Source organism: Drosophila sechellia, chromosome 3R (genome assembly GCF_004382195.2).
Source record: "Drosophila sechellia strain sech25 chromosome 3R, ASM438219v1, whole genome shotgun sequence".
Lineage (NCBI taxonomy): Eukaryota > Metazoa > Arthropoda > Insecta > Diptera > Drosophilidae > Drosophila > Drosophila sechellia.
In genome coordinates this window covers 21566011-21593902 of record NC_045952.1, presented here as the reverse complement: position 1 = coordinate 21593902, position 27892 = coordinate 21566011, and the positions used below count along the sequence as shown (strand labels likewise).

Below are 27892 nucleotides of genomic sequence, written 5' to 3'. Positions count from 1 at the left end.
ACGCCCGCCTGGTGATTCCGAATCCGCCTCTCTCGGCGCAGCAAAAACGGAGAGAAGAACGAGAATTATGTGGCAATAAAAAATAGTGCTAAAACATTCGACAGCCTAGCTGCAACTGCAACACAAACAAGAAGAAGGGCAGCGCACACTTGCACACCATGTGTGCAACAACAAGATCGCACAGTGCAGCACGGCTGCGAATGGAAAATGGGCGGGGAAATCTGCTGGATCGGGGAAATGGGCTGAGGATCCAGCAGATCACGAAAACGCAGCACAGCGACACTGCCACGGTCAAGTGCACTGTGGAAAATGCGACGATGGGATGTCAAAGTAGAATGCTCCAATTAGGTCGGTTTTAGGCACTTGAAATATATTTTAAAAATATATAAAAAATATTTGTAAGTTTTAGAAGTAAAAATATAGTCTATCTTAGTAATACGAAACTTAGAAAACGAATTCAGGATCATCTGTACTTCTCGGCTCAAAAGTTATTACTACTTTTTACATGAAATTTGATTACTCATGTATAATTTCAGTGTTAATAAATGCATTTATTGAGAATATAGAAAGTAAATTACTGTAGAAAAATCTCTATAAAATTAATGTAATATTTTTATGTTACATTTAACTTTCATTCTTCTACGTAATGCTCCCATTTCCCACAGGGCACTCGTTGTAGTTTACGCATAATTTCTATACGCAAACATAGGCCTAAAATAACAGTATTAACAAGAACAACAACCACAACGGGCAGCACTGCGACTAAAACAAGAGGAAAAACCTATGGTGGAAGGGGGTCCAAAGTGATGGGTGCTAGGGGTGAGGTGGAGGGACGTCCGCGCTGACTGCGGCAGCGGCGGTAGCACATGTGCGTGCCAAAGACGAAGGAAAAGCGGGCAGAGATCGCCCAGAACTGCGTCAACTGCGGCAGCGGCAGAGGCAGGATCCAACGCTCCACGTTCCCGATCCCGTTCCCATTCCCTCACCCGTGGAACATCCCGTTCCGGGCGTTTAAATATCGTGCGGCAGCAGCTCTCCGGTTTATTGTCAGCCAGATCGCGGTGGCGTGAACATCGCTAGTGTTGAACTATATAGATACCTAAGAAATCCTCGGACTTACGTGTGTGTTTGAGTGTTTGATTTTCTTGGGATTTCCCGCGTTCGGTGGCCGTAAAACACAAAAAAAAAAGAGAACCGAACCTACAAAATATTGGCAATCTTCCCAGACAACTGCCGGAAATGCGAAAGTGAAAGCGGCCGGCCCAGAAGAACGGACGACAGCAAATCACCAGAGACAGAGCCACCAAAATATACTATGTCATCCTCGCTGAAGACCAGCCAAAGTGGCGGCATGTACGTCAAGACGTCGTCGATTTCTGGCAAGGAGTCGGCCAGTTGCTACGGCGGCTTCATGTCGCCCCCGCTGAGTGCCAATATAACAGCCAATACTGGGGAGCGGGAAATGTTCCGAGTGCCGGGAGCCAAGGTGGAAACGAATGAAAGTTACGCCTGCGGTGAGCTGCAGTTTCCGGACTTCTCACACCTCTGCTTCGCCGCCGAGACACCGAACTCCGTGTTCAGCGACTGCCACAACTATGCTGGCCAGGATCAGCAGCAGGATTCGGATCAGGATGACATTGTCTGCGCTGCGGCGGAAAACACGGGAATGCCCTATCAGCAGGGACAGTATACGCAGCTGAATCGCGAGGACATCTTCCGCTTCGAGCCGGAGGACATAGCGCGTCTGACTGGCGAGTTCGAAGTGCCCGGCATGCTGCAACATCCACAGACGCCATATACCCCATATACCCCTTACACACCATACACACCGTGCAGTGCACAGAGCAGTCAGTATGCCGTGCAGCCGGCGAATGACTCCATTAATCTGGATATCGATTATTTTAATTACGACGAGATTAATTGCCAATCGAAAAACCAATCACCGTGCTCATCACCGCACCTCGACGCCTGGCTGAACTTCAATCTCGGCGAGATTTCAGCGGCCGCATCATCGAGTGCCGCATCCCCGAAGTTGGGGAACGTGTTCGAGGAGCAGGTCAAAGAGGAGGCCTCGCCGGCGAAACTACCATCGATGAACTCCACCTTCGGCACCCCCAAATGCATTCCCATGTGCGCCAGCAACTACGAGGATTACGCGAATCTCTACCAGCAGGGATCGGGGTATTCCACGGAGAACTACCACAACAACATGGCACAGGTCGTCGAGAAGCCCAATCGCGAGCACAAGGCCATCTGGACCATCGATGAACTGGATGAACTGATGTTGGGCGAGCAGCAGCAGTTCCTTCAGCATCATATGCAGCAGCAACAGTTGCAACAGCAGCAGGAGCAACTGCAGCAGCCACATGGGCAGGAACAGCGAACACAGAGCTGCAAGGACGATCTGGTCAACTATCTATCGGATGAGTTCATTAAGGCCGAGGAGTTCCGGAACCTGGACAGTGACGATGACGAGAACTACAACGAGGAGGAGGATGACCTGGACAACGACGTGTTTGCCCCGCCGGCGGAAAGTGATCCAAAGCCAGATTCAACCTGCTGCGATCCCGAGGCGGAGCCAGAGAACGAGGCCATCCCACTCATCTGCCGCTGGACGGGATGCGACGAGGAGTTCCCGCACCAACAGGCCTTCGTCGAGCACATCGAGAAGTGCCATGTGGACGTGCGCAAGGGTGAGGACTTCTCCTGCTTCTGGCTGGACTGCCCCAGGCGCTACAAGCCCTTCAATGCCCGCTACAAGCTGCTCATCCACATGCGAGTCCACAGCGGCGAGAAGCCCAACAAATGTCCGGTAAGGATGAAATGATGACTCTATAAGCAGCACCAAAACCCATTTGAACCCAATGACTGGCTAGGAGATTTCCTTGTAGAATATTTTTTTTGTTTAGAAGAAAAATGGCAACTCTGTTCGGGGGAATCCATCGATTGAGATACATGTGTATACTTTCTCTCTGTTTACCAACCTTTTCAATCCCTCATAGAATATCATTTTTCAAACATCAAACAATAGATTTGGATTTTATCCATTTTTTTCCCCTGGCCGCAGCTGGCGCATTTGTTTATGCGTCCAAACACGACTTTTCCGCCGGAGGATCCCATTTTGTGCGTTTCGCTTTCCTTTTTGTTTGTGTGGCATCGTGGATGGTCTAGTATGGTATCATGCACGTGTTGACATTTGATGCGCCATCGCTGGGATGATGAATTGTGCGGCGCAGGGCAATCACAGAAATTGACAGGGCGAGGCGAGAGCTGCGAGGCGGGATCCAGACGGAATCCGGAGTCCACTTGAAATGGAGTTGCTGGTAATGTTATTAGGGCCAACACTCGCCTACAGCTTCTATCCCTGCCCTTTGCCATGCTCTTTCGTTTTGATTTTTGAGTAATTGATGGATTCTTGCCGGCTTTTTTTCGATTAAATTGGCTCGGATATCATCAACTTGGCCCACTGATGCTGCTCCAGCTGCCATTTGCCATTACACATGTTTCTGTGTCTGTTTCGGTTTCTCTTACTGTTTCTGTTGCAAAAACGTAATTTGCACCTTTTCAGGTGGAGTGGTCGAGTGTTGCGAGTGGGCGGGGCTACTACGTGCAACACCTGCGGGCGTCAGCGGCAACAGTAGCAGCATCTGCTGCGAGGTCACAATTTTATGCGTCCTTCCAGTGCCTCTTGCGTTATCCCTTTCGCCATTCCTTGCAAAAATCCCCTGCCCTCCCACCCTTGGTAATTGCAATTTTCGATGACACCTTTGCACCTTTTTGTTTTTCCATTACAGTTTCCCGGCTGCAATAAAGCATTCTCGCGTTTGGAAAATTTGAAAATTCATCAACGCTCGCACACGGGCGAGCGGCCTTATGGCTGCCAGTATAAAGGTTGCCTCAAAGCGTTCAGCAATAGCTCGGATCGGGCGAAACATCAAAGGACCCACTACGATACGGTGAGTATCCCCATATGCTATGCATATGAGTGCGGCTGAATGAGTGGGCGGTGCCGGGATGGGTTGGGTTGGCCTTTTCTCTGGGGTCCCAGCAATTTGCAGTGCGTGTCAAAAGGAAATTGAAGAGCTCGCGGATGCAAAAGATGCAGCTGGGGCTTCGCCGGACGAGCGTGGAGCGGCTTTAAGATTTAATGGACTCCAAGGCGCTTAGCGGCCCAACCAGGAGCCACTCTGCAAAACAAAAAAAAAGAAACGAGAGAGAGAAAATTGTCGAAGGAGGAGCCACTGTTGCTGCTGCCAGCATGACATGTGCACATTTCGCATTTCGCTGCCTGAGTGATTTATAGTTTTGCGTGTGTGCTGTATCCGTGAGAGCGAGCGGTGGCCGATGGCCAAAGTAACAGCAGCTGGAATAGGACTACGAATCCGAATAGGAATCGCAATCGGAATACGGAAGGGTGTACGGTGGTGGGGCAAGAACAGGGGCAGGGACTAACAGCAGCCGCGTCAGCGCGTACGACAACCGGAAAAAAGGTCAAAACCAGCTGAAAAGGCCAGCGATTCAGCCAGCAGCAATGGCCAGAACAGCAACAACCGCGGCAGGCAAATCGAATAAACTAAACGAGTTACTTTCGTTGCCTAGCTGAAGGGGCAGGGCAGCCAATCAGGATCACAAAAGGATACAATGTGTGTTGGCCTGGCGCGGCTGCCAATGCTTGCGGCACACTCAGAGAAATGGGTGTTTCAAATAGAAATTCTTCACGCTTAAGATAGTTTCCATAGTTATTGCAGTGCATACATTTATGCAGTAGGTATACTTTTTTTTATAAAACTAAAACAATTGATTAATTTCTAAGATTTAAGCTTGTTCTCCAAGACAAATGCCACTTTCCAAGTTAATAAAGGTCCTTTTTCGAGTGCACTGCCCCTTGCTGTTGTCGCTTTCGGCCAGCGGCTGCTGCCTGGCCAGAATAAACAAAATGCAGCATGACATTTCAAAACGATTTGACTTGGCAAATACGCTGGCCCATCTGTTAGCTGGCGAACGTTTGTATGGGTGTGTGAGTGCCATGTGCGGGTGTGCGTGAGTGTGAGTGAGTTAGGAGCGCCTGCAGGGCGAATGGGAGAAATCAATTGCATAGTTTTCGGCATCGGCACTGAGCCGCTGCGGTTTGATGCGAACTCGCATCTGAGGCAAATACTAACGCACTAGTACTAACGCAACGCTCTACCGATTCTCGCTCTATTTGGTACAGAAACCGTATGCCTGCCAGCTGCCAGGATGCACCAAGCGCTACACGGATCCCTCCAGCCTCCGCAAACATGTCAAGAACCACGCGCTGCGCAACGCCAACGGACAGCTGCGCCGCAAATCTGCCGGCGGCGCCTCCGTACCGCCCTCCGGTCCAAAGAAGGCGGCCAAAACTCGCCGTCACTCCGAGTCGGCACTGGTGCAAAGGGGCGTGGGTGCGGGCGGGGGCGTGGCCGTGCCAAGTGCTCCGGGGGATCAGCGACAACACCGCAGCAATAGTTGTAGCGAGGCATTGCTGCTGCAGCAGCATCAACAGCAGCAGCAGCATCAGCCCGAAAACGACAGGACGACAGACCGCAGCAATTGCGGCACCGGTGTTGCAGCTAATAACAATTCAATGAACTTTAATGAGTTGTCAAATTGCATTGTCATCATCGAGCACAATCAGAGCGGAGGTCCTGCAGGACCTGCAACACTGCCAACCGCAACGGCTACAACAGCAACAACAACGGCAACAGTAACATATGGCAGTGGCAACATGGCGCCCGCACCGGAAACGGAAGTGCTGAGCGTTTGCAGCGGTGGCGGCAGCAGTAACAGTAACAGCAACAATAACCGTTACAATGCGAATATTAATCAATTAAGCGAACTCGAGCAATTGCTGACGACGGCGAAGCCCACAGGTACGCCAGCCACATCTGCTAATGGAATTAGCCTGGCCAACAATAATGGCCGCGCCAATGGCGACAGCAAATGCCACTTGAGCGAGTTTGTGTCGTTCGAGTACGTGACAAAGTATCTGACGGATGTCTACGAGCCGCCATGCAAAAGCCCACAGCCCCCGGCTAATTTCCATTTGCAGCCCGAGTTTGACAACAGCTTCGACATGCTGGACTTCCCGCAGTTCATTTAAGTTAGCTTAGTCCTTAGACCAAATTAAAGATGCCCAACTGGAAAAGTCAGCGATTCAATGCCCAAAGATCTCAGTGCCTGAGCCCTTATAAGAATGCCTACCATTAAGTAAGTCTACATGCCTGTATATATACTAAAGTTAAGTAGTGGATTAAGCCTCGCCAAAAGAAACGTTCCTGAATTTGAAAACACAATCCAGTGATTAGTCGCGTCTTCCCAAACTCTTCCCAATCGTATATATTTAACTAGAATAGTTTTGGCTAATTACTACTTGTAATTGGATTGTTAAAGTTTGTCAACAAACTTATTGGCCACAATAAATAATTTAATTTGCATACTTTTTTCTTACCAACTGCATTTGAATATTTAATTTTATTTAAATATTCATTTTAATTACTTGGCAAAACATGCTAATGTATGGATCACAAAAAAGTCAATGATAGATTGTGGGCAATGTTAATGAATTGGATTAAAGCAAATTAAAGCGGTGCTTTATAAAAGTGTAAGTTTAACGAGTGTTTTTTTATTGGAGATCGGTGTTTCAAAATAAGATTAACTTCATGGCTTTTTATACCCGTTACTCGTAGAGTAAGAGAGTATACTAGATTCGTTGTAAAGTAAGTATGTCCATTCACACTAGCTAAGTAAGGGGTATCTTATAGTCGGGGAACTCGACTATAGCATACTCTCTTGTTTTTTTTTTGGCTGAAGTTTGGATTGGGCGGTGAGTACTGTGCAGTAATTTTAGAATGTAATTCAATTTGGAATACCTTCAGGATGCCCTATGCCCATGCCCATTAACCCTTTGAGTGACGATAAAAACCAGTTTTAAGTCCCCGCCGGTATACATAATTCCTGTTAACGCTCCGTGATTACGCCTATCCATTCGATTCCGATTATATATCTCACACCTGGCCATTTCTGCGGAAAATCGGATACAGAGACATGCACAACATGCTGGGATTTCCGTTTCATGTTTGCCCGTCTGACTTTACTTAATTGCTGTGCATTCAAAAAATAATTTACAACTCCAGTGCGGCGCATGTGTGTGTGTGCACATAGTTAATTTATTATTCGCTTTTAGCACATTCTCAGTTTTTCATTTATTTGTTTACATATATCGAATTAATTTGCATTGCATTGCATTCATAAAAATCGGCTTAAGTCTTAAATTAATTTGGGTTCAGCTCGCGCACGGATTGCAGTTCATTCGGGGTCACTGGAACGTTAAGTTCAGCGCATGGAGAAATGGGTTAAATTACTGGCACATTCGCCTAATTTGATTTAAAATATACCCTGAATCATGTAATATTCTGATTCTCATTAAAAATGATCGAGTTAAGCCTTAAGCCTTGACTTGATGCTAGTGGCCAGTGGAAATGTTGCACTGTCGATGCAATTTTAGTGACTTAATAAGGCTCGAATGGCCTCTTTCGTTAACTGGTTGCAAATGGCCATGGTTGTGGTGCACAGCGGGCTGTTAATGTGTAAACAACTGCCGACATATCAATGAGCAAACGGGGGGCGGACGCTGCCAGGGGGGCGTGGCTGGCTGGCTGGCGGGCGGAGCAGTCAGGCAAAAATAAAGTGGCCAGAAGCATGGCCCCGTTAAATGAGCAGTTAACATTGCCCGTTATGAACTTTAATATTAATAACCATTTATGCTTATGACAGACAATGAAAGCCGTGCGCAAATTTACTTGCCGCAGCCGCAAGCCCCACTCCCTCCCTCCATCCCCCCGCCAAAAACCCCTCAACTCTTGGCCATCCCCATGGCTCGTTTCTGTTTTCGCTGTCCAACTACGGCCCTAAAATGCTTAGGGCTGGTGTTTCTGTTGGGTTTTTCTGGTGGTTCAGTGGGTGGTTTAGCGCGTGGTGGGGTGGGTGGGCGGCGGGTGGTGCACTATGCATTTAAAAATGCTGCAAGTGTGTTCCAGTTAATATGCAGACCGACACGGGTCTTCATTACAGCCCGCAAACACAGACAAGGACATAAACACATACAGACACACCGGACACACACACACACATGCACAGAGAACTGCAGGGACAGCGTCAACAAAATAAACAAAAATGTAAAGCAATTAAAAGCAGCCCAGCAGAACACAACGGAATATCCCACATAAAACATGAGCAAAGCCATGATTTTGACTTTTTTGCTTGCTTACTTTCTATTACTTCTTCCCCGACTCCCAAAATGTTCACATACACACATACATACACACTCTGTGACGAAGGATATGCCGCATTTTTAAAGGGATTATACAAAAATTGAGTTAAGTACGTATACGTGATTTCACAAAAAGATGCTAGAAGTGAGCTATCTGACTTGCTAACTATGTGGCCAAAAAGATTGAGCTCATAAAACTAACAAAACATAATTTAAGTACATGGCTTATAGCTTTAACTATAATTAATATGTTTAATTTTCTAGTTAGGTTTTCAAGTCCCAATAATGCATAGTTCATACTTATCCGCAGTGCCAATACATCCCGCTAATACCCTCGATGCCTGGTCATCGAAATGACTGCTGGACTGCCCGCTGAGGGCTACAAGTGGTCATTGGCTGGCTCCTGGCGCTCTGTTCGAGTGCGGATTTTAGTTGGATCCGAAATGAATTTTTTGCTTTTGAGGTTAAAGGGCGGAATCTGTGCAGCTAGGCTAGGCGTCGGCGAACACGAGCGGATGGCAGCTAAATATTTACAAGCTCAACGAGAACACATCCGCAAACAAAAAGCGCAGACACGCAGACACAGGAGTTTTGTGAAAATGGCCATCCCATGTACGCATACATATACATATGTATGTTGCACATAACCACATGGTGGCGGAGTAATTGTTATGCCAAAGTCCCGCTCACAATTTATTTTTGTTAATCAGCAAACGCCCATTTCAGGCTGCCACGCCCTCCACCCACCCCGCCCAACGCGCAGCACGCTTGGCAAGTGGCAACAATTCGACAATTATGTGGCATTTCCACTGCTGCCCCTTGCTGTTCGTTTTTATTTTAATTAAAAAGTCCCCCGCCAGGATGCAAAAAGCGAACAGGTTCGCGGGTTCCCACACCTGCAGGCCAAGCCAAAAACCAAAAAAAAAAGTACAAGCCACCCATTCCATGTGTTAGAATTTTTGATATTTATGGGCAGTGGCCACTGGTCGGTGCAAAGTTACACCCCGATAAGCATCTGCACCACCCGGCGGCACCAAGGTGCATGAAGGGGCATCAAGGGGCACCAAGGGGAGCCGAAAGGCGCCTCAAAAACCACCGCCCACTGCAGCTGTTGTGGCTGAGATTTTGCAGATTTTCGGTGCGTTGCGACGCTTTGGTTCGCAATTATGTAAATCGAAAGATCGCCACACAGCGATATCCTAAAATTCCATGCATTTACAATTTTCTAATCAATGGAATTATAATTTTAATTTCCAAGGCTGCCCGCCGCGGGCGATGTATCTTCTTTTTTTTTTTTTGTTTTTTGGTTATTATTATTTGCCACGCAAATTGTTTCATTTGCTGCCTTTGCAGGGGCTGCGTTTTTCGATTTAAGAGAGCCGAACCGGATGTTTCAATTAATTCAATGTGTCACTCACATGTCGCCCATTGAGTCGCTTTGTTGCCTATTTACAGGCGCCGTGAATGCGAATGTGAATGCAATTCATATTCATATTCATTTTAATTTAATCAGGCTCTTGCGACGTCGCTCAACCGTAATTAAGTTTCTTCTGCCGGCGATACAAGCTTCGCCAGCGTGTGAAAAATAAAAAATATGCCACTATAATGGGGGAAAAATTGAATAAATCAAATAGATATGCGAACCGTACTTTACAGAGCCCCCGAAACGGCGACTAATGCAATAAAAGATGGCCGCAGCACGTTTTTTAATATTTAATTAAATAAATAATTCCCATTTGCCGTTTGCCAGTTGCCGTTTCAAATATTCAAACGCACGAATTTAAATATGGAAATACTTTGCACGCAGCCGCTTGCATTTCCCATTTCCCATTTACCATTTCCCATTTTGCATTTCGCTGCATTTCCGGTGGGCGACTCGTCAAACTTTTCTGCCCGAGATGCACACACACACATGCAGCATGGCGGGGCATGGGGGCTCTTTTGGCCAAAAAGTTTTCCCTCGGAGTAATTAGAAGACTTAGTCCCCCTGCCAGGCGGTCTTTGGCTGACTGCTTAAAATGCTCTTTTGGCGTTAAATTTATGACAACCGCACATGTTGTTTGCCAGCTAGAAACAATAACAATAACAGTCCGCCCAGAGGCGTGCAACAACAAAGGCCAAAGGGGGAGGGGCTGGAAAAGGTGGCCAAAGGGGGCAGAGGGGCAGATCGGTGAGGGGGGCGGTGCAGAATGCTCGTTAGAAAGTTTCTAAGGTTGCGGCCGCACACGAAACAGCTGCGCCGCCAAAAGGGAAGAAGGATTCTCCAAATTGTTGCACGCTTTCCTTCGCTTTGGGGCGGTCACATTGTTGCTAAGCTATACACACACTTTCTACCGACGGTCTCTGTTGCCGGCTGATAAGCTACACTGAAAGGAAATGAGCACATCTTGTGCCGGGTGATAGTTCTGAGACCTACTTACATCTTAAAATCCTTCGTTCTTTAAATCCTGATACTTACATGTTATATATATAACTTTAACTTATAATACAATAACTTTATTTGAGTTTAACATAGTTTAAGTTTTTTTTCAAGTGCACTTTGGATACCCATACTCATACGCCGTGTGGTGAACTGACGTGACCTCCACTTGTGCGGCAAGTGCTCGAGTGGGCGTGGCAGCGCAAATTTGCGCTCCAAAGTGAATTTATTGTTTTTACCATTACCACTTAGCCGGCCCCGAAACTTGCCCAAAGAGCCGTTTATTTTGATGCAAAACCAGAACTTAAACAGCCAAGGATGCAAATTGAAAGGGGATGGAGGAGCGATGCTTTAAGAGCTGAATACCCCGTGTTTACCCAAGGTAAATTGCACTCGGTAATGAGTGCTTCACATTAATTAAATAACCAATAGATCGGTCTGGGTTTCCCATTGCAAATTATGCCGGGAGGATGGGAATATGGGTATGGGAAATGGGTAGTGGGGGAAAATTGGAAGCACAAGCGCACTTGTCGCGGTTTTCGCAGCGATTTCTTTTACCCGCGACAGCGAAATTAATTGCATAGTTGCGCTGCGAGATTCACGTGGAGGAAGCACTTGTTACGGTTGCCATTAGCGGTGCCATCATCATCGACCCTCGAAATCGCTGTAATTTCCAATAGATAATGAAATGCAATTAGAAAATGTGTGGGGGGCTGAGCCTGTGGGCCACAAGACTGGCGGCAGAATGCAAAAATAACAGCAATTTAAACAGGTTTTCCCCGGGCGGACGCGCATCTGAGTGCATAATGGCGCATAGAAGAAGTAATTAAAGTTTGCCGACTCTGCCAGGTGGCGACACCACGGGATACGGCCGCTTATTCCGGCCATTCCGACTAATCCGCACCCACAATGCTGCACCGCCATCAGAAGTGGCAGCAACAGCAGGAGCAGCAGCAAATCAATTTCTGCATCGCACTCGCTACTGGACGCGGATCTGGACTACCGTCTATGGACTATGGACTCCGGCTTGGACTTGGTCGGCACCCTGGCTTTTGTCCGGCACATCAACAAAGCAGAAAATAAAATTCAATTAACGCGCTTAAATTAAACTGCCACTTCCTGTTTTGATGACATTTTCATGGCAGCCTTGCTCCGGCGAAGAAGCAGCGGGAGGGCATTCTGCAGCGATAGGAAGAATGCGGTTTGGAGCAACTGGAGCCTGTTGCTGGCGTCGCTCGCTCCTCCATTGGTGCGGTTCGTCCGGCATCAATATTAAATGGTAAACGGCCGGCATAATGGCTGTCCTACTGCGGCTGTCATTATGGGGCCATCAGGAACCACCAGGACCAAGGAACCAGGGACAGGACAGGTTACATGCCTGCTCCCGATGACAAATAAAGCTCATTACGCGCTTGTCCGGTATCCTTCACTTTGCTACTGATTGACCTGCATCTGTGCGTGGCGTCGCCGTCAGCAGTCATAAGTTGCACTGCACTGCGAGAAATGCATATATATTTAATGCCCAGGAGTATGCAGTGGGAAAACGCAATTGCAACTTTGAACAAGTACTCAAATAATGTTGCATATACCTAGACACCGTTGATCATTTGCAAGATATCCAAGTCCAATTGACTTCAAATATTTTAATTCCTTTCAAGACTCACAACCCCTGGATGCAGTCCGCCCGGACTTCATTATCGAGCTGGCCAACTCGGACGCCAAATGACACAAAGTCATTGGAGCGTTCAGGAGTGATTCAATTAGAACTCAACTTGGCCAAGTTGAACTCTTCGCTGCAGTTAGCTGGACCAACTTCTTTGCATCTCCAGCCTGGGCCTTTGTCCCGGCCTGACACTCATACAATTCCTTTGGCCGGGTTCGTTTCTTTGCGCGATAAGCAACTTTGGCCAAGCAACTGGCATTTAATTTAATTAGAAAGGAAAACAGCGAGGGGGGTGGGGGGTAACTGGGGACGCGCCTGATAAGAGGATGCTGTTGATTGAGATGCCCGAGCTCAAAGCAGACGGAATGCGGATTTGTAGCAGCAGTTCTGGTGTAGGTCCTTTGCAGAATCCTGTGGATCCTGCAGCTCGCAGGGACAGCGGTACAGCAGCGAGGCCGGCTTAGTTTGGACAACCTGCTGGGGCAAATCTTGGCTCGGAGTGACAGGAGGTATGCGAACGGGTTGCAATCCGGAAGATTCATTGATGCCCGGGCCAACGGAGGATGGTAGCGGAGGGCCATGCAAGGATGTAGCGGAGTTGTGGCTGCTGTCCGTTCCGGATTCCTCGTCAACGCCCTCGGCATTTGGCTTAACTCCTTCCTGCTGTAAATCATTCGTCGAGAGTGAAGGATGCGCCGCATTCGCGTCAAGCGTGGCATGCATTGTTGTCCTTTCGGGGGGCGTGGCTGTCACTGGCGATGTCCTGGCCTGGATTTCACTGGAGTCGCTAGTCGTACTAGTCCTCAGCAGGGTAGCGGCATTCGAGGGACTAAGGTTATCCGTCGAGTAGGCGCAGCCCTCGAGCAACTTGGTTAGGAACTTGTTCGTTGGCAGCACTGGCCTGCGCTTTCGCCAGGTGTCCTGTCCGGTTATCTTGTCCTGTCGGCCCACAACTGGCCGTGTTATCCCGGCAAAGAGCTTCTGCCGCAGCTTGTTCTCCGAGCGGCACATCTCGAAGGCGTTGGCAATGGTCAGGAAAATCTGCTCCGCCAATAGCGCCCGGCGGGGAGTGTAGAAGTCCCGGCAGACAGGACATCGCTCCGAGCGGATGCGACAGTCCACGCAGAGCAGGTGTCCGTTTTGGCACTGCATCGCCGGCGGTGAGATGGTCACCCCGCAGACAGGACATTCGACGAGGCGCAGGATGCTCTCCAGGACGAGGGACAGGCGGCGCAAACTGGTGGGCATGGGGGCGCAGCAGATGCTCTATGGATTTTTGAGAAAAATATTGGGTTAGCGGGATTTTGATGGAAAAAGGATAACTGAGTGTGTTTGATGGTTGAAAGAAGAATATCAGACTTCAATGAAAATACTTGCATTAGTATCACAGTCCTTATCACACTCACTGTTCCAACAGAGAACTGTGACGCAGTCCTTTTGACTCTTGACCATTTTGGCGATTTCAGACACTCTCAGTCCCAAAACATCGTTGCCATTTACCTGGAAATTAAATATTATAGAATTTTAGAGAAAATGTCTGGCAATGTTGCTTATTTATTTTAGAAAATATTTGCCATACAGAAAGCAAGTACCAAGTATCAAAATATTTTGATTTCCACGAGCTAGCAAAGAAAACAAATGAATACCACAGAATATGGCCAACACATTTCCAAATTCGAAAGCACTGCTTGCGGCTGTATCGCACGCACTGCTTGCGGATATTAACCCTAGCTAGCGCTGTTAACTCAATTGGCTGTTATCTGTTATCTGATAACTGATATTTGCTTTGCATATTTACTTCGTGCTAATTAATCTTTGTCATCAACTAGTCGTTTTACTACGTTCGAGTTGTGCCATTAGTTTTAGGGCGGCCTGTGCATTCACCAGCTGTTTCTAGTGCCCCATTCCCGCTCCAATAAAGTTGCTGAATAAAGCCGATGCCAAGCAATTAAGTTTTCCTGCATTGCTATTTTAAGTAAACAATATCCACAAAGAACAACAAATGCGGCTACAATAGCGGCTTCAAAGTCCAGACTTGGATATACATATGTACGGTCCAACTTCCACAGCTTAAGCTATTCGTAATTTAAATGACCATAGCGATTTGAATTTGTTTCTAGAAGTGCAAATCATCATATTGGAATGCTTTCCTGAATAGTACTTTTTATCTTAAGTCACGATTCATACAAATTTTAGAAGTTATTGACTTGAAAACTCGCAAGTATACATAATTAGCTTTAGAGAAAAAACTACATCATTTTTAGAACTGTAAGCTGACAAAAAGAACTTTTTTCTGAATATTAATATATTATAATTTAAGTGGGTTCCTAAATCTCTGTTTTCTATCCTGAGTTGCATGCACATACTTTCAATAAGAGGGGCATTCTCAATAAGCTCTTAATAGGCTTACAAAGTAAATTCCCCGTCGATCTATTGCATTCTTAGTTTTGTAACTGGAGTTCTGGCGCAGATTGAGTTACCAATGCATTTGAGTTACCAATGCAGTTGGTCTGCGCTGTGCCTAATCCGCCAGTCCAATGCTGGCTGGGCGCTGAAAGAACTGACAACGGTGGCACCAACCTGTGGCACTAACTTCTACTCACCTCCAGAACGCAATCGCCGGGTTTTAGGCCGCAGAGAGCGGCAGGTGTGCCGGCTGCCACTTCGCAAACCTGTCGGTGTAATGGGTATATGGTAATTAGGAGGGGTCGGGATCTCCAAACGATGGCCACTTTTATTACCCAGGGATAGGGATCCCATTTGCTGCGGGTCAGCTGGAATCCGTAGTTCTCCATCGCAGGTGCGGCTCTGGGAATCCTCAGTAGACGCACAGAGGAGCCATTGCCATCGCCATGCTGTCCATCTTCACTGGTTGGGGCCTGAAATCCTCCCGCTGATTTCCTCATTTTCGGGGCTAGAAAACTCGCACAGGTGCTCGGATCGTTGTGGGCCACAAAATATAAAGCGGCTAGCGAGAGACGTGTTCAACGTGCGCTCTCAGTTGGCAAACTGTTTTTCGTGTGTCTGTTGTTGATTTTTTTGAGCCAGCTGGCTGGCTGGCTGAAAAGTTGCCGAGCGGCGAGCAGTGAACATGGAGCGCTTTTGGCCGACGCAATCGGCTACGACAAACATTTTGGCCAAGCTCCCCAGCATCACACATTTAACCCCTTCCACAACTTAATGACGGTTAACGGTTCAAGATTAGAGATTCGGAATTCGAGATCTGAAATCTGAGTTCCGAGATCCAAAGCTGACACCCAGCTGAGATCATGGAAATTAGTCTTGTGGAGCTAAGTAAATATTTGAACTTTCGGCTGGCAGCGGTTTTTGGGTGCGCTATAAAGTTGCATGCCTACATATTGTGACACCTTCAAATACACCAAATAAATAAACAAATTCTTTAGCGATTAAGTCATTTGATAAACTGGTAAGTGAGTTGGTTCGAATGTGCAGGCTGCTACAATTGTGAGGAAGTGAAATCGAGAACATGTCCAAATACAATAGTTTTCATAGAAAACTTTGTCTATTTCTCTTCGCTTTTCGTGGAAACCTTCTGCTATTTCTCTTAAATTTAAAACAATAAAGCTGCGCTTATCAACTGCAAATTAAGTGTTAAATTGTATATTTATACAGTTTGGTTACGGAAAGCACAAATCGTAATCAGATAAAATCGCTATTAGCAGTAATGCACTCGAAACTTAATCAGTTTAATTCCCATTTGTTGACTTTAAAAGTTTTCCGACTTTGTAATTAAATTTGAAAATAAACAGCACTATTTTTCGGCTTAATTGCGTGTTGGCAGTGGCAAATGGCCAGTGCATTTGCGATTGAGTGGCCAGCAAGTAAACCAAAATATTATTATTTTAAATGCCAAAAGAAATTAAAACAACAACGACAAGTGTGTTGGCAACGCACGAGGGTGTCAAACGGCGATAAACATAAACAATGGGGCCCTAAATAAATAATCGGGCCTAAAACCGGCTCGTCGATTAACCCTAACAATGATAACTGATGGAAATTGGCAGCTGACAAATGGATTTGGTTTGGCATGGCCAAACCATCGCCATCCATTTGACTTTCGCTTTTTTGTTGTTTTGTTATCGCCGGTTTAACTGCCATTGAGGCGGTAATTTGAGTTTGGCGCTGCTCTGGTCGTCTGAAACATTGGCCAAATAGCATTGAAATTGGTAATTTCATTAAAATTTGCGCCCAGCAAAACTGACCCTGGGCGGCATTGTGGTGTGCGGTGTGTGTGTGTGATTCGTTTTTGGCTTTTCAATTTGCCAGTTCAATTAGATTTGGCCAAATTTATGTGGCACACAGAAGCGTTCGGCAGCCAAAAGCCGTCAGCAGTGTCAAAATTAGAGAATACTTACCCAGGCAATAACATCAAAATTCATGTTTCTCGAACAGCCAGCCATCCACCTGAAAGGTAATTGACTTTTATTAATCGGCCGGCAATTAGGCCGGGCCCAAAGGCAAATGGCCAAATTCAAGTGCAATTCCGCCTCTTCACACTATTGACTCTCGACTTGTTTGTGGCCAGTAGATGCGGTTTCCAAAAAACAAAAAAAAAAAAAACGAAATAAAACATTCAAAAGCTCGCTGAAGCTAAGTGCAAATCTCTGCCCACAGGTGGCGCTCGCTTTAAGCCAAGTTAGTAGGTCTGCTGGTCAGCTGTGAAGAAGTCGAGCCTCAGTTTCTTCGCAACTCGCATTCGGTTAAGTGCGCATGCGCCGCAAGTTCCGCTGGAAAACGCGAAGTGCGAAGCGCCGGCGCCGAAATAAAGTGATTACGATACGATCACAAAGATATTGAAAATCATCTAGCGTGGCCGAGAGTTGTGAAAATTGATTAACCAGCTGGCTAACAGAAACGGTGTGTAATTGCTAACAAAGCGTGGAAGGGCTAATGGCCCAAATGACCTTACGCCGCTCACCGCACCGACTTCCAAGCCAAGTTAGTAAGCGGTTGGCTTAGGTCAAGGTCCGGCTAAGAGCCCAGATGCCCAACGTTGAAAACGAGAATAAAAACGCGGAAGTGTAACGCACAATTATAAACGCATTTGCTGGTTACTCGCATAATTAAAAGCGGCAAACAAGTTTGCTTCCATTTCCTACCTCCAAAGCAAACAAACGGGTCTAAATTGAATTAGAAACAGCGCATAAATCATACGCAATGCTTGCGCAAACACTGTGCGAAAAAGGGGGGTTCAAAAAGAAGATATTTCAAATCGAAATTTACACGGCAATCCCACAGTTCGCTAATTGTAGAGCTGCTGCAGCGCCAATGGCGCATGCGCAACGCTTTTTAGCCCGCTTTGGGGTTTCTGGGTCTCTGTCTCTCGGAATTTTTTACTTGTGTTTATTTCGGTTTTTTTTCGCTTGCGGTTTCTTTCGTGTAATTGTGACGCAATTTTTGTGCGAGTTTGTTTTAGTCTCGCCTCGCCAGTTTTGCCACTGACTCAATACACTGAAAACGAAAGCGGCCACCAAGACGTGTGACTCAAGTCGACTTGCAACTGGTGTGCTATGTGCACTGCACCGCCTTCGGTCGATTCAGTTGCAATTCACACGCGTTTAAGCCAAGTTCGCTTCCTACTAAGCTACAGATACATAGTGTTAACTTTACGGTATAAACACGGCTGTGGGCAATTCAATTTTCGACCTTAATTGGAGCGTTACCAGTGGCAGTCATCCTGCATTTTGGGGTTTGCGTAATTGTTTGCCAGCCAAGCGATGCGCTTCATTGGCTGGCAGCAAAAACAATGGCTTAGTTGGAGATTCTTTTTGTTATCTTTTTGTGGGTGCAGCTTCAACTAATTGGTGCGGTTTTGGCAAATAATTAAATCGATGTCTTGATTGCCCTTACAAGGGATAGCAGCACATTGTTGGCTGATGGCCAGCTTATTGTTCAATGATTACCTTAGCTATTGCTGTGCCCACTTCAATAAGCCGACGTCATAGCGATTTCATGGCCAATGTCAGTAGAAGTGAAGTGAAGTGATTTGAACAAGTTTGCCATACTCGCACTCGAACTCATACTCGCACTCAGACTCACATCTGTATCCGCGTGCGTAGACAGCCGAGGAGGAAGCTATAAATTCTCAGTCTACTCAAAGTTCTCGAGTGCAAGAAACATAATCAATTTCGCAGTGAGAATCTTTTCCAACTGACAGCCAAGCGAATCTGATGACTTCGATATCGATTTGTGACTAAGCTAAAGAATTCCAGTTGGTAGAAAGCTAATACCATACATATACAGTATATATGTTTATATATGAGTTCCGGCTTGGCTTTGTTGCTTAATTGATTTTCCTTGGTGCTAAAAAGTTTGAAAGAAACCCTTTCTATTCTCTTTTATTTTTTTTATTTGGCTGGGCTCCGCAAAACTTTTGATTTATGTGCGCAAATTTTACGCCTGGCAAACGTGGCGTATGCGTAATTACGACCACTTGGCACCGAAACTTTCTGGCTAATTAATTAGGCATCGCCTCGAAGCTGCCGAAAGGTGAAGGAATCGCCCGTCGAAAGGTGCAAATGAGTCAAGTGCTGGAACTGGAAATCAGAGGACTCCGGTCTTCGGCCTCCGGTTGCCCCAATCACACACACTCGGGGGCATAATAAATGCGAGTGTGTACGTGATGGGCATGTCAACTAGTGTTGGGGCATCTTGGCCCACTGACAAACGAAGTAAAACAGTTTGGCAACATTTTTCAAAGCTCCCCTCGCCCAGTTGTTGTTTATATATGTGTGTTAGGCCAGGTAATTAGATGAACGCGGCGAGGGGGTGAGTGTGTGCGCCTCCGGTGTTGAAAATTGGCCAAATTTATGTGCGACCTTGTGGCTTGAGTGTCTGTTTTGATTTGAACCCTCTTTCTGTTACAGCCAATATGCTTCAGTTGTGCACCATCTACGCCTGCGCGAACGGCACTTTGGGACTGAATTTGAGCCGTGCCCCCTGGGATCCGTATCCTTGGGTCAGCGGGGTGCAGGCCAAGTCGAGTGCGGAAAGGGGAGGAGTTCGCTTGGGCGACACCCTGCTGGAGCTGAATGGAGCCGATGTCCTGGGGCTGCGTATCAGTGAGCTGGCCAATCGGCTGCAGGATCACTGGCAGAGCGGCGCCGAGGTCGTGACCCTGATGATGTGGCGCCAGCAGGCCAGCATCGACCCCAATGAGGAGGCCGAGGCATCACATGCTGTGGTAAGTAGTCGCCACTTGTGCTCCACATTGTTGGCCTAATTGGGCCGAGATGTGCGAAGGAGGAGTGTGCTGCTTATATGGGCCATTGTCTTGCATCAGTGCGCCGCTGAGCGTTACGTAATTCTGATTGACTTAATGACTGCTACTGCTACTGCTAATTAGTAATTAGTATCTGCAGCTTGGCCCGCTTGCTTTGTGGGACTGCTGCAGTTTGGCGGGCGAAATAATAGAGCCCCAATCCAAGGTTACTGTGCACAGAGAAAAAAACGGCAGATTAGTTGGCATCTAACCACACGTAATTGTAATTGACTGGTCATCAAATGATATTTACCTAAGCCTAATTGCGTAAAGAGAAGCTTTGTTGCACTGCTTATGCGTTAAGATGAGCCTTTACATAAGGTAAATCTAATTATTAAGTTTCTTTTCCTGTATTTTAAAGTGATTCCTTCTTGTGCAGCATTTATTGTTTTAAAATCAATTCAAATATTGCATTGAATGTACATCGCTTGCATTCACATAATGATTGTCAATAACAATATCAAGCTTTAAAGTCACACCGCAGGACCTTCGATTTATCAAAAGTCCCCCAATTAAAAAGTCAACGAATGACCTGGTCTTTTATTCGCAGCTCGAATGTATAGGTAAACTGAAAACCCGAGGTTATCCTTGAGGTGTTCAGCCGTGCAGATATCCTGGCGGCATCGGTGTAGTTGTAAATTGTTTATCTGCCAACCGAGAAGCTGTTTACTTTATTAAATGCAATTGAATCTAAATAACGCAATTTCGTTCTTGACACATTATGTGTACTTTATTACAATTCAATTGACCTAAATGTCCTTGCCGAGGACAGTCCAAATTTAAGGCAAGCCAGGACATTCGCACACACACATAACATAGAACACATACACGCACACACACGTGTAGCTACACAGGTGGTTGCCATGGAAAGTCCATTTCAATCAATGCCGATGGCATTGAATCACAGAATGTGTGCCAGATTGACCCGTTAAACAGATTAAACTTGCAACCGCTAGGTCATAGGACATTATGGGTCCTTCGAATGCAGGCGCCGTCCTCACGATTTTGATAATCGAATGCAAAACTGAATGGAAATCGGCTTAAATCAAAAGCTTTTCATTCGCACCGGACCGTGAATTATTAACGCCCCCATGTGGGCCACCCCAAAAATGAATATATAATTAAATGCAGGCGTCGGATAAATTTGATTGAATTTTCCGAAGTGTCGCTTAACCTTGAAGTGGCATCCTTAATTTGACCAGTGCTTCTCTTTATATTTGCAGCAGCACGGCATTAATCAACAATCGCTGCAAAAGTTTGCAACATGCCTGCAACATATTTCCCAATTACTGGAGTGTCCTGTGTGCCTTGAGGTAAGTGCAATATGGTCGCAGCGGGATGCGGGATGCGGGATTGGATGGGCTGTTTTAAAAGGGGGCGGCGGATCGGACAGATGTTGGTATGGCCGGGCCATAAGGACATTCCGCTGCCTGCATGTGCATTGCATATCGATGAGGCTGGTTGGCTTTAGTTTTAGTTCTGGTTCTAGTTCCAGTTCGTCATTATCCAACTCAGCTGGGCTCAAACTCTCGGCCCAACTCGCCCGAAACTTAGTTGGCCAGTTGCCCTCTTGTTTGCCTTTGTGAGCCGCTGCTGTCAATGCCACTTTGAGAAAAGGATCTATTATATAATTATTCCATCTGGGTCATATTTTCAATGCATCTATATAAGCTTTAATTGTATACGATAGGGTTTAAGTCAGATAGGCTCTTGGTACTTTTACTACATTTCTAAGCATTTTTAGACCTATTCTATTGTAACCTATTCATATATTAGTACATATATTAGTATATGCTGTTTTCCAGCATGTAACTTAGATTTTTTGTCTGTGCAGTGCTAGTTCCATTGGCAATCCCAGTGCCATCCTCTTCCGGGGCTGCGTTGATTTGGCTGCGCAAGTTTGTTGCTAATCACTTGACTGTATATAAAGTTTGCAACGACGGGCTGCCGGTGATTGCGTGCCCCATGTCCCGTGCCCCCGTTTGCCAGTTGCCCACGTCCATGGATCCTGGGATACTGGGATGCTCCTCCCTGCCCCGCAGGTGTGCCAGCTCTGTTGACTCAATTACTCAAACGACGCACATGGCCAGATCCATGTTGCCAGTTAATAGCCGTCGGTTATGTTGCCTGGCCAAGTTTTTTATACGGCCCACTGCTTGGCTGTTTTATTTTAACCCATATTCGAGTAGGTTTTTTGATAAATGTTTGCCCTGCCATGTGATTTGATTAGTTTTGCACAATATATACACATCTATATACACGGCCCAAGTGATTGATTATGTCGTTTAAAAATCAAATATTGACGATTAGTGTGTGTCGAGTGAGCGGTTGAGTGTGTGTGTGTGAGAGGGGTGTGTGTGGGTGTGTGGCAGCGGAAGTCAGTGTGAATAATCGTGTCAATCGCCTGCGGGCCAGCTTCCGATTCTGATTCAGATTTTGATGCTTCGGAGCGCAGAGCTCGTTTTGCATTTAAATTAAAGCTGCTGCCGAGGGCCGGACTTTAAATTTATATTTATGCATTATATGTATGTATGCCCAGCTTGTCAGCAAAAACATAAATTTAATTAATTAGACAAGATAAAGAGTGAGCAGACCGGTGAGAGCAGAACACCAGCTACCCCCCATTTCTGCCCATTTAAAATGCAGGGTTATTTTCAAATGAAATTCTCGCCTGCAGCAGCACATCTCGTTGGAGTGGAGTGGCGTTGAGTGTCAGTGTGTAACCATAAATTAAGCATGTGCTGGGCGGGTCAGGACGGGCAAGGACATCCCGGAGCAGATATCCTGGACACGGCCACGCTGCAACGCCTTCGTCGGAGCTTCGAAGCCTCGCAGTTGGCCACAGAGCAGCTTGAACTCCACTTGCAGCTGCACTGAATAATTTGTTTATTAACCCGAAATCAGTTTATCCTGCTCCGTCCTGCGGCTGAGTTTCTAGAGCGAAAGAGAGGCACTAAGAGTCCTTCGGATTTGGCCATTATTACTCTGGCATGGAGCCGGCATTATATTGTATTATGAGCACATGCCATTTCCTTTGCCACGTCCGTGTATGTGTATGTGTGTGTGAGCGTAGGCGGCGTATGCAAACACGCACACAAGTCCATTAAGTTATTAAGGGATTTTGTTTTGCTGGATTTTCAATAGTTGTGCATCCTCGATTCCCTCGAATGCTAATCGCCTGCATTAGCCTGCAACCAGTTGGATAAGGTCCTTCCCATTTCCTTCCTTTGCTCTCCTTTCCTTGAAGCTCCTCCTTGTTTGACATTTAATCGGGCATGAAATTGTTTTTGTTTCATTTAAATATGCATAAATTTGAAGGCCATTTAATTTTCATAAATTTTGCAAACAAACAGCTCGACTCTGGCTCTCCTGATGGCATTATGATTAATTCATTTTCGATCATCCCTGCGGCGTTTTAGTTAATTTAGGCAATATAAACTGGCCAACTCGGGTAGAATCAATACTGGTGGTGATACCAAGCTGATGGTTTTACAATATGCCTAAAAGCATGCTACGCCAATTTCGATTACTGTGGGCCAAAACTAAACCCACTCGGTTCTGGCCATTTCCGCCGCCACTTTCGGTTCCAGTTGCAGTTTCCAGTGCCATTCCCATTCCCACTCCCACTTCCACTTCCGCTTCCCCCATTTTGTTTTCGCTCAGCTGCATTTAATTGATTTCTATCACTAATTGGAGTCTTTGTTTATGCATGCTGGGGTATTAAAATTAAAAGCATTTGCTGATGCCATTTAAGCCAATTAAAAACAATAAAAGACGAATGGCATTAAAAATATCTGCCACACGTGCATGTTCCTTAAATCCCTATTATTCTGTTTGTCAGACATGTTTGAAAACGGGCAAAGTTTCTAAGCCTTTAAGTTTAAATACACTCAAGAAATATCATAAATTATGATTTAATACATCTTAAAAAGTTATTACACAGTTCGACACTGATTTAGCTTTAACGTTAATGTGCAACCAATTTACTTTGCAGTGCACTTTGTTCGTTATCTTTTGGTTTTTATCTGGTCAGATTGCAATCGAATCGTTTTACATTCGTAATACTTCGATTGCAGTTTTGGCAAATCGCAGCAAAAAGTATGAAAGCCGTAGCACAGAAATTGTTTCTTTATTCAGCTCGTTGCAAAATTTATGTTCGCCTGCATATTTACATCAGTTTTTGACCGAATACACGCACAGACAGCCAGAGACAAAAAGCTTTGGCCAAATATGTAACATCGATATACATATGTACATATGTATGTGTGCATATAGCCCTTTAGTCCTTTTAGTCTATTTTTCGTGTTCGTATTTTTGCCATTTTTATTTTGTTTTTCATATTTCCGCATTTGTGTTTTTGCGATGGACCGACCGACTTGAAATGCGCAAAAGTATTTGGGCGCGCATCAAACACAGTTGTATTATTTTAAATCCGCTTGCAATATTTTCAATTTGATTTTCAATTTAAATGGAAAGCTTGCTGCGCAGCATAATACATATTTCATGTCGATTCGAGGAGAGCAATCCTGGCTGCACTGCATCTGGACTTGAGGATGCCAAGCGAACCCGGTGGCAAACAAGAAGCAAATGTGGGCAATAATCAAATTTAGTTGCCGTTTGTGCATTACGAACGACAGACTAGAATTGCTTTTTGTTTAAATGCAATTTGAGGAAAATAATAATGCAGCAATCAGGCTGCTGAGCTCAATATCGGCTCAAGGGTACTCCGAGTTCGATGTTCCTGATATTTATAATTAATTGAAATAATTCCCCCTCTGAATAATTACACACACACTGCTCTCATTTTTCATTTCTCCTTTTTCCTTGTGGCGGAACCTGTTAACCTGGCCGGAACGCAAATCAGGTCATCAAACCACCTGGCTGGCAGTGCTGCAATGGACACGTGCTCTGCAATAATTGCCGCAGTCGCTCCGTAAAGTGTCCTGTGTGCCGAGTTCCTTTGGGGCCGAGGGGCCGGTGTCTGCTGTCGGACAAACTGTTCACCCTGCTGGCGGAGAGCTTCCCCTGCGATGGCGGTAAGTGCTGGTTGGTCTTTAAGGACACACATTCGCGACTTTTATCTATTTAAGCCGGGCGGAGTGATACGCCAATTGGACCTGTCATTAGGCAACAGATGTTGGGTTCTGAGGCTTTCTAGAGGCTTCCTTGAATGGCAAATCGTAATGGGAAAAGTGGTGGGAATAGCATGGAAAGTCTGCTGATTTTATATAATATTAGTACATAACCAAGGTGAAATTATTGCAATTTAATACGAACTATGTAACTTTAAAGCACGGCCTTAACTACTTTGATTATTTAGATCCAATTTGTTGTAGATCCAATCCCTGTGCAAATAACCTTTGCGCCGGAGTGCTCTAATACATCCTGTGGCCTTGGCAACATCCTGGCTGATAACTGGGAATCCTCATTTCTGTGGGCCAAAACTTTTCGACAGCGGCAAGTGTCAATGTTTCACTTAAATCTCGACCGAGATGCGGCGCAAATGAAAGAAAAATGTGACGAGAAAGCGGAGCCGAGTCAAGAGTGCTTGAAATTGAGCGCAATGGCTCATCTTCGCTTGTTGTTCTTTTTATGGCATAATTATGTAACATAAATTGCTAAAGTTTTTCGCGCTTAGCTGCGTTGCCATCTTGCCGGGAGATTGTTGTTGGCGCTGGTTTTCTTGCTTTGCCACTGGGCGGCTTCGTTTAAAGTTTAGCCGCCCTTGTTGCCATTTTCAATCTGTGTCGGCCAAGTTAACTTGGAGTGAAGTTTACAGCGGAGGTAACAAGCAGCAACAGAATTTTCCGCCGTTGTCTGCATTTGTTTTTCCCCGCTGGTCTTCATTTTTTTGCCACTTTTCCCCACTTCAGGGTCCTTCGCTTTGTTTTTCCCAGATTATGCCGTGCTTAGTGCGTTTTTATTGCTTCTACATTAAGTGTGCATACTTTATGATTCGCCCGGATTCACCCATAGTTCAGCCATAGTTCACCCATTTTTATACAGATGCAGGTACGTGGAGATTTACTTACTTTCTGCTCTATTTTCATTTGCCACTCGAAGAAGTTCAAGGGAGTTTGTGTCAAGAGATTTGGGGGCAAAACACAAACGAGCGCAAATGGACAACTTGCGTGGATCTCCCTCCAGTTGTCCTAGTTGTATTTATTATATTTACATTTCGTACTTTTTGTAATGGTCCTCCGTTTCGGTGCCTCTTTTCAGGGAAAGCCAACAAGGTGGCTGCCGCCCAGGGCCATGGGAAGCTGAGCAGCGTCAACAAGTGCACAAATGAATATCATAATCAACCGAAAATGGCGCTGGCCAAGACGAGTTCCGGCAAGTCCAAGTGCGGCAAGCAAATCTCCAGGCAACTCGAGGCAGTTTTGGTGGACCAAAGTCCTCGGGAAATCAGAAGGAAGAGTCAGCACGGGCAGGAGCAGGAGCAGGGGGCGGAGGAGGCTGTCCTGCCACGTTGCACGCTGATAAAAGTGCAGCATCAGGAGGCCGCTGTCGAGCACTTTTCGGAGGAAGGTCACAACAATATGCTCGTTAAACCAAAGTTAAAGTTGAGTAAGAAAAGTTGGCGGATTACTGGGCCAGATCAAGACGGATTGCGCTGCGATGAAGTTGCCACCATAAATAATGGCGTCCAGGTGCAACAGCAGCAGCTGCAGCAGCAGGAGCGGCAGCAGCTGGGGCAGGAGCAACTGGAGCATGAGAAGTCAGCCAGCGGCGAGAGCGAGTATCAAAATTATCATTGCCCAACTGGGAAATCATGCAGCAGCCACAGTTACCAACTTGGCCAGCCAGTGGCCAACAAATTGTCAACAGTCGCGATGCAGGCGGTTGCGGCGGTTGTGGACTCGGGAGGTGCATCCTTATCAGCGGGGAGCCATAAACAGGCGCCGGCAGCCGGAGTAAATCAGGTGCTGCCACTGGAGGCGGGGTCAATAGGTCGGCGGGAGTGGCAGTTGCTGCGACATTTGAGCGGCGACCACCGGCTGGCAGTGTTGCAAATCTACGGCACGTTCGGCGAGCGCTTGCACGTCCGCCCCCAGCTGCCCCTGGAGGGCGTGGCCTGCCTGCGGCTGAGCGAGGAGTCCTCCACTTTTGACCACGTCAGTGTGCACACATTTTTCTTAGCTGTCATTGCGATTGGCGGCGGCGATGAGCACGCCGTCTTCCTGTGGCACCTGGACCACCTGCCACATGGACCCACTTTCGAGACTGTCATCGAGACACCAGGCCACCGATTTCTGGGACCGGCTCACTCGCTCCGGCGCAGCTGGCCGGAGATTAGGGCATCCGGCCAGTTCCTCACCCTCAGCAATCTGACTGCCAAGTGCGAGGTGACCGTCAGAAGCAGGTAGATCCCACACAAGACTGGTCCCACAACATAGGTACTAAAGCTAATTAGTAGGTAGTTAATGTGTTTAAGAGCTTTAAGGCAAGTTTAAGAACTGATGGCTGCGCAAGCGGCGATAGAGCAAACCAAAATGCAATGAACATAAAATAAGAATAAAATGTGAAATGTATGCTTTGTAAATTATATTTGCATTTTTTTCCATCGGCCGCGTATTTATACGAAAAATGCAAAACGCAATTTGGGAATGTGTTTAATTTGCAATATTTTTAATTAATAAAAACATTTAGAAATGTGCTGGTCTGGCAGTTTGAAAGTCCTCGCCGTTGAGTGTCCAAGTTGGGCTCCACAACCTGCAGATGCTCTATAAAAGTAGAGAGCTTAAATAATGGCTTGTATGGATACTTTTATGAAAAAATAAATAAATCTTTCTGCGCCATATACAACTTTTTTGGAATATCATGACCCATTTCAAGAGTATCTCCATTAGGCTTTGCATGCTTGTGGCGGAATAATAACTCCGATGTTTGTGCAAAAGAAATCGCAAAAATTGAAAACTGAAAACTCAAAACAGAAAACTGAATACTGAATACTGATAACTGAAAACTGAAAACTGGTAACTAGCGCCTGTCTGTTTGCTGCCTCCTGATAATTGACTTGCATGCAAATTAATGTTTTTTGCGCGTGGGCGTAAATTACTGCCCTGTCTGACAAACAGTAAACACGGTCAATGCAGCGTCGAGTCATTTTCATCAACGCGTCGCTGGACTATACATAAATCTCTGCCCCATCGATGTTTACCATATTTAAGGAAAAAATTCCAATTTGATGCAACAAAAATCACGGCACTGTAACAACATGTGTGCGCGTGGCAA

General features: G+C 46.1%; 3 protein-coding genes across 5 annotated transcripts; 2 read left to right on the top strand and 1 right to left on the bottom strand.

Moving 5' to 3' along the window:
* The first annotated feature begins 1066 nt into the window (after positions 1–1066).
* LOC6607519 lies at positions 1067–6536 on the top strand. Its single transcript, XM_032722649.1, has 3 exons — positions 1067–2812; positions 3795–3956; positions 5213–6536. Exons 1-3 carry the CDS (start codon positions 1316–1318, stop codon positions 6119–6121), a joined length of 2568 nt encoding a protein of 855 aa, XP_032578540.1. The 5' UTR covers positions 1067–1315; the 3' UTR covers positions 6122–6536.
* Positions 6537–12364: 5828 nt separating this feature from the next.
* LOC6607518 lies at positions 12365–15616 on the bottom strand. The gene is made up of 4 exons (XM_002032251.2): positions 15114–15616; positions 14976–15044; positions 13750–13872; positions 12365–13638 (listed from the first exon to the last, which is right to left on the bottom strand). Exons 1-4 carry the CDS (start codon positions 15276–15278, stop codon positions 12724–12726), a joined length of 1272 nt encoding a protein of 423 aa, XP_002032287.2. The 5' UTR covers positions 15279–15616; the 3' UTR covers positions 12365–12723.
* Positions 15617–17097: 1481 nt separating this feature from the next.
* Positions 17098–27200, top strand: LOC6607517. 3 transcript variants are annotated; one of them, XM_032722006.1, is made up of 5 exons: positions 17098–17250; positions 19260–19576; positions 20881–20967; positions 24519–24690; positions 25877–27200. In XM_032722006.1, exons 2-5 carry the CDS (start codon positions 19265–19267, stop codon positions 27022–27024), a joined length of 1719 nt encoding a protein of 572 aa, XP_032577897.1. In that variant the 5' UTR covers positions 17098–17250; positions 19260–19264; the 3' UTR covers positions 27025–27200. The 3 variants fall into 3 exon arrangements, with proteins under 3 accessions (XP_032577897.1, XP_002032286.2, XP_032577896.1); XM_002032250.2 differs by having other exon boundaries at positions 17099–17250; positions 20878–20967; XM_032722005.1 differs by lacking the exon at positions 17098–17250 and adding an exon at positions 17912–18004 and having other exon boundaries at positions 20878–20967.
* The last annotated feature ends 692 nt before the right edge of the window (positions 27201–27892 follow it).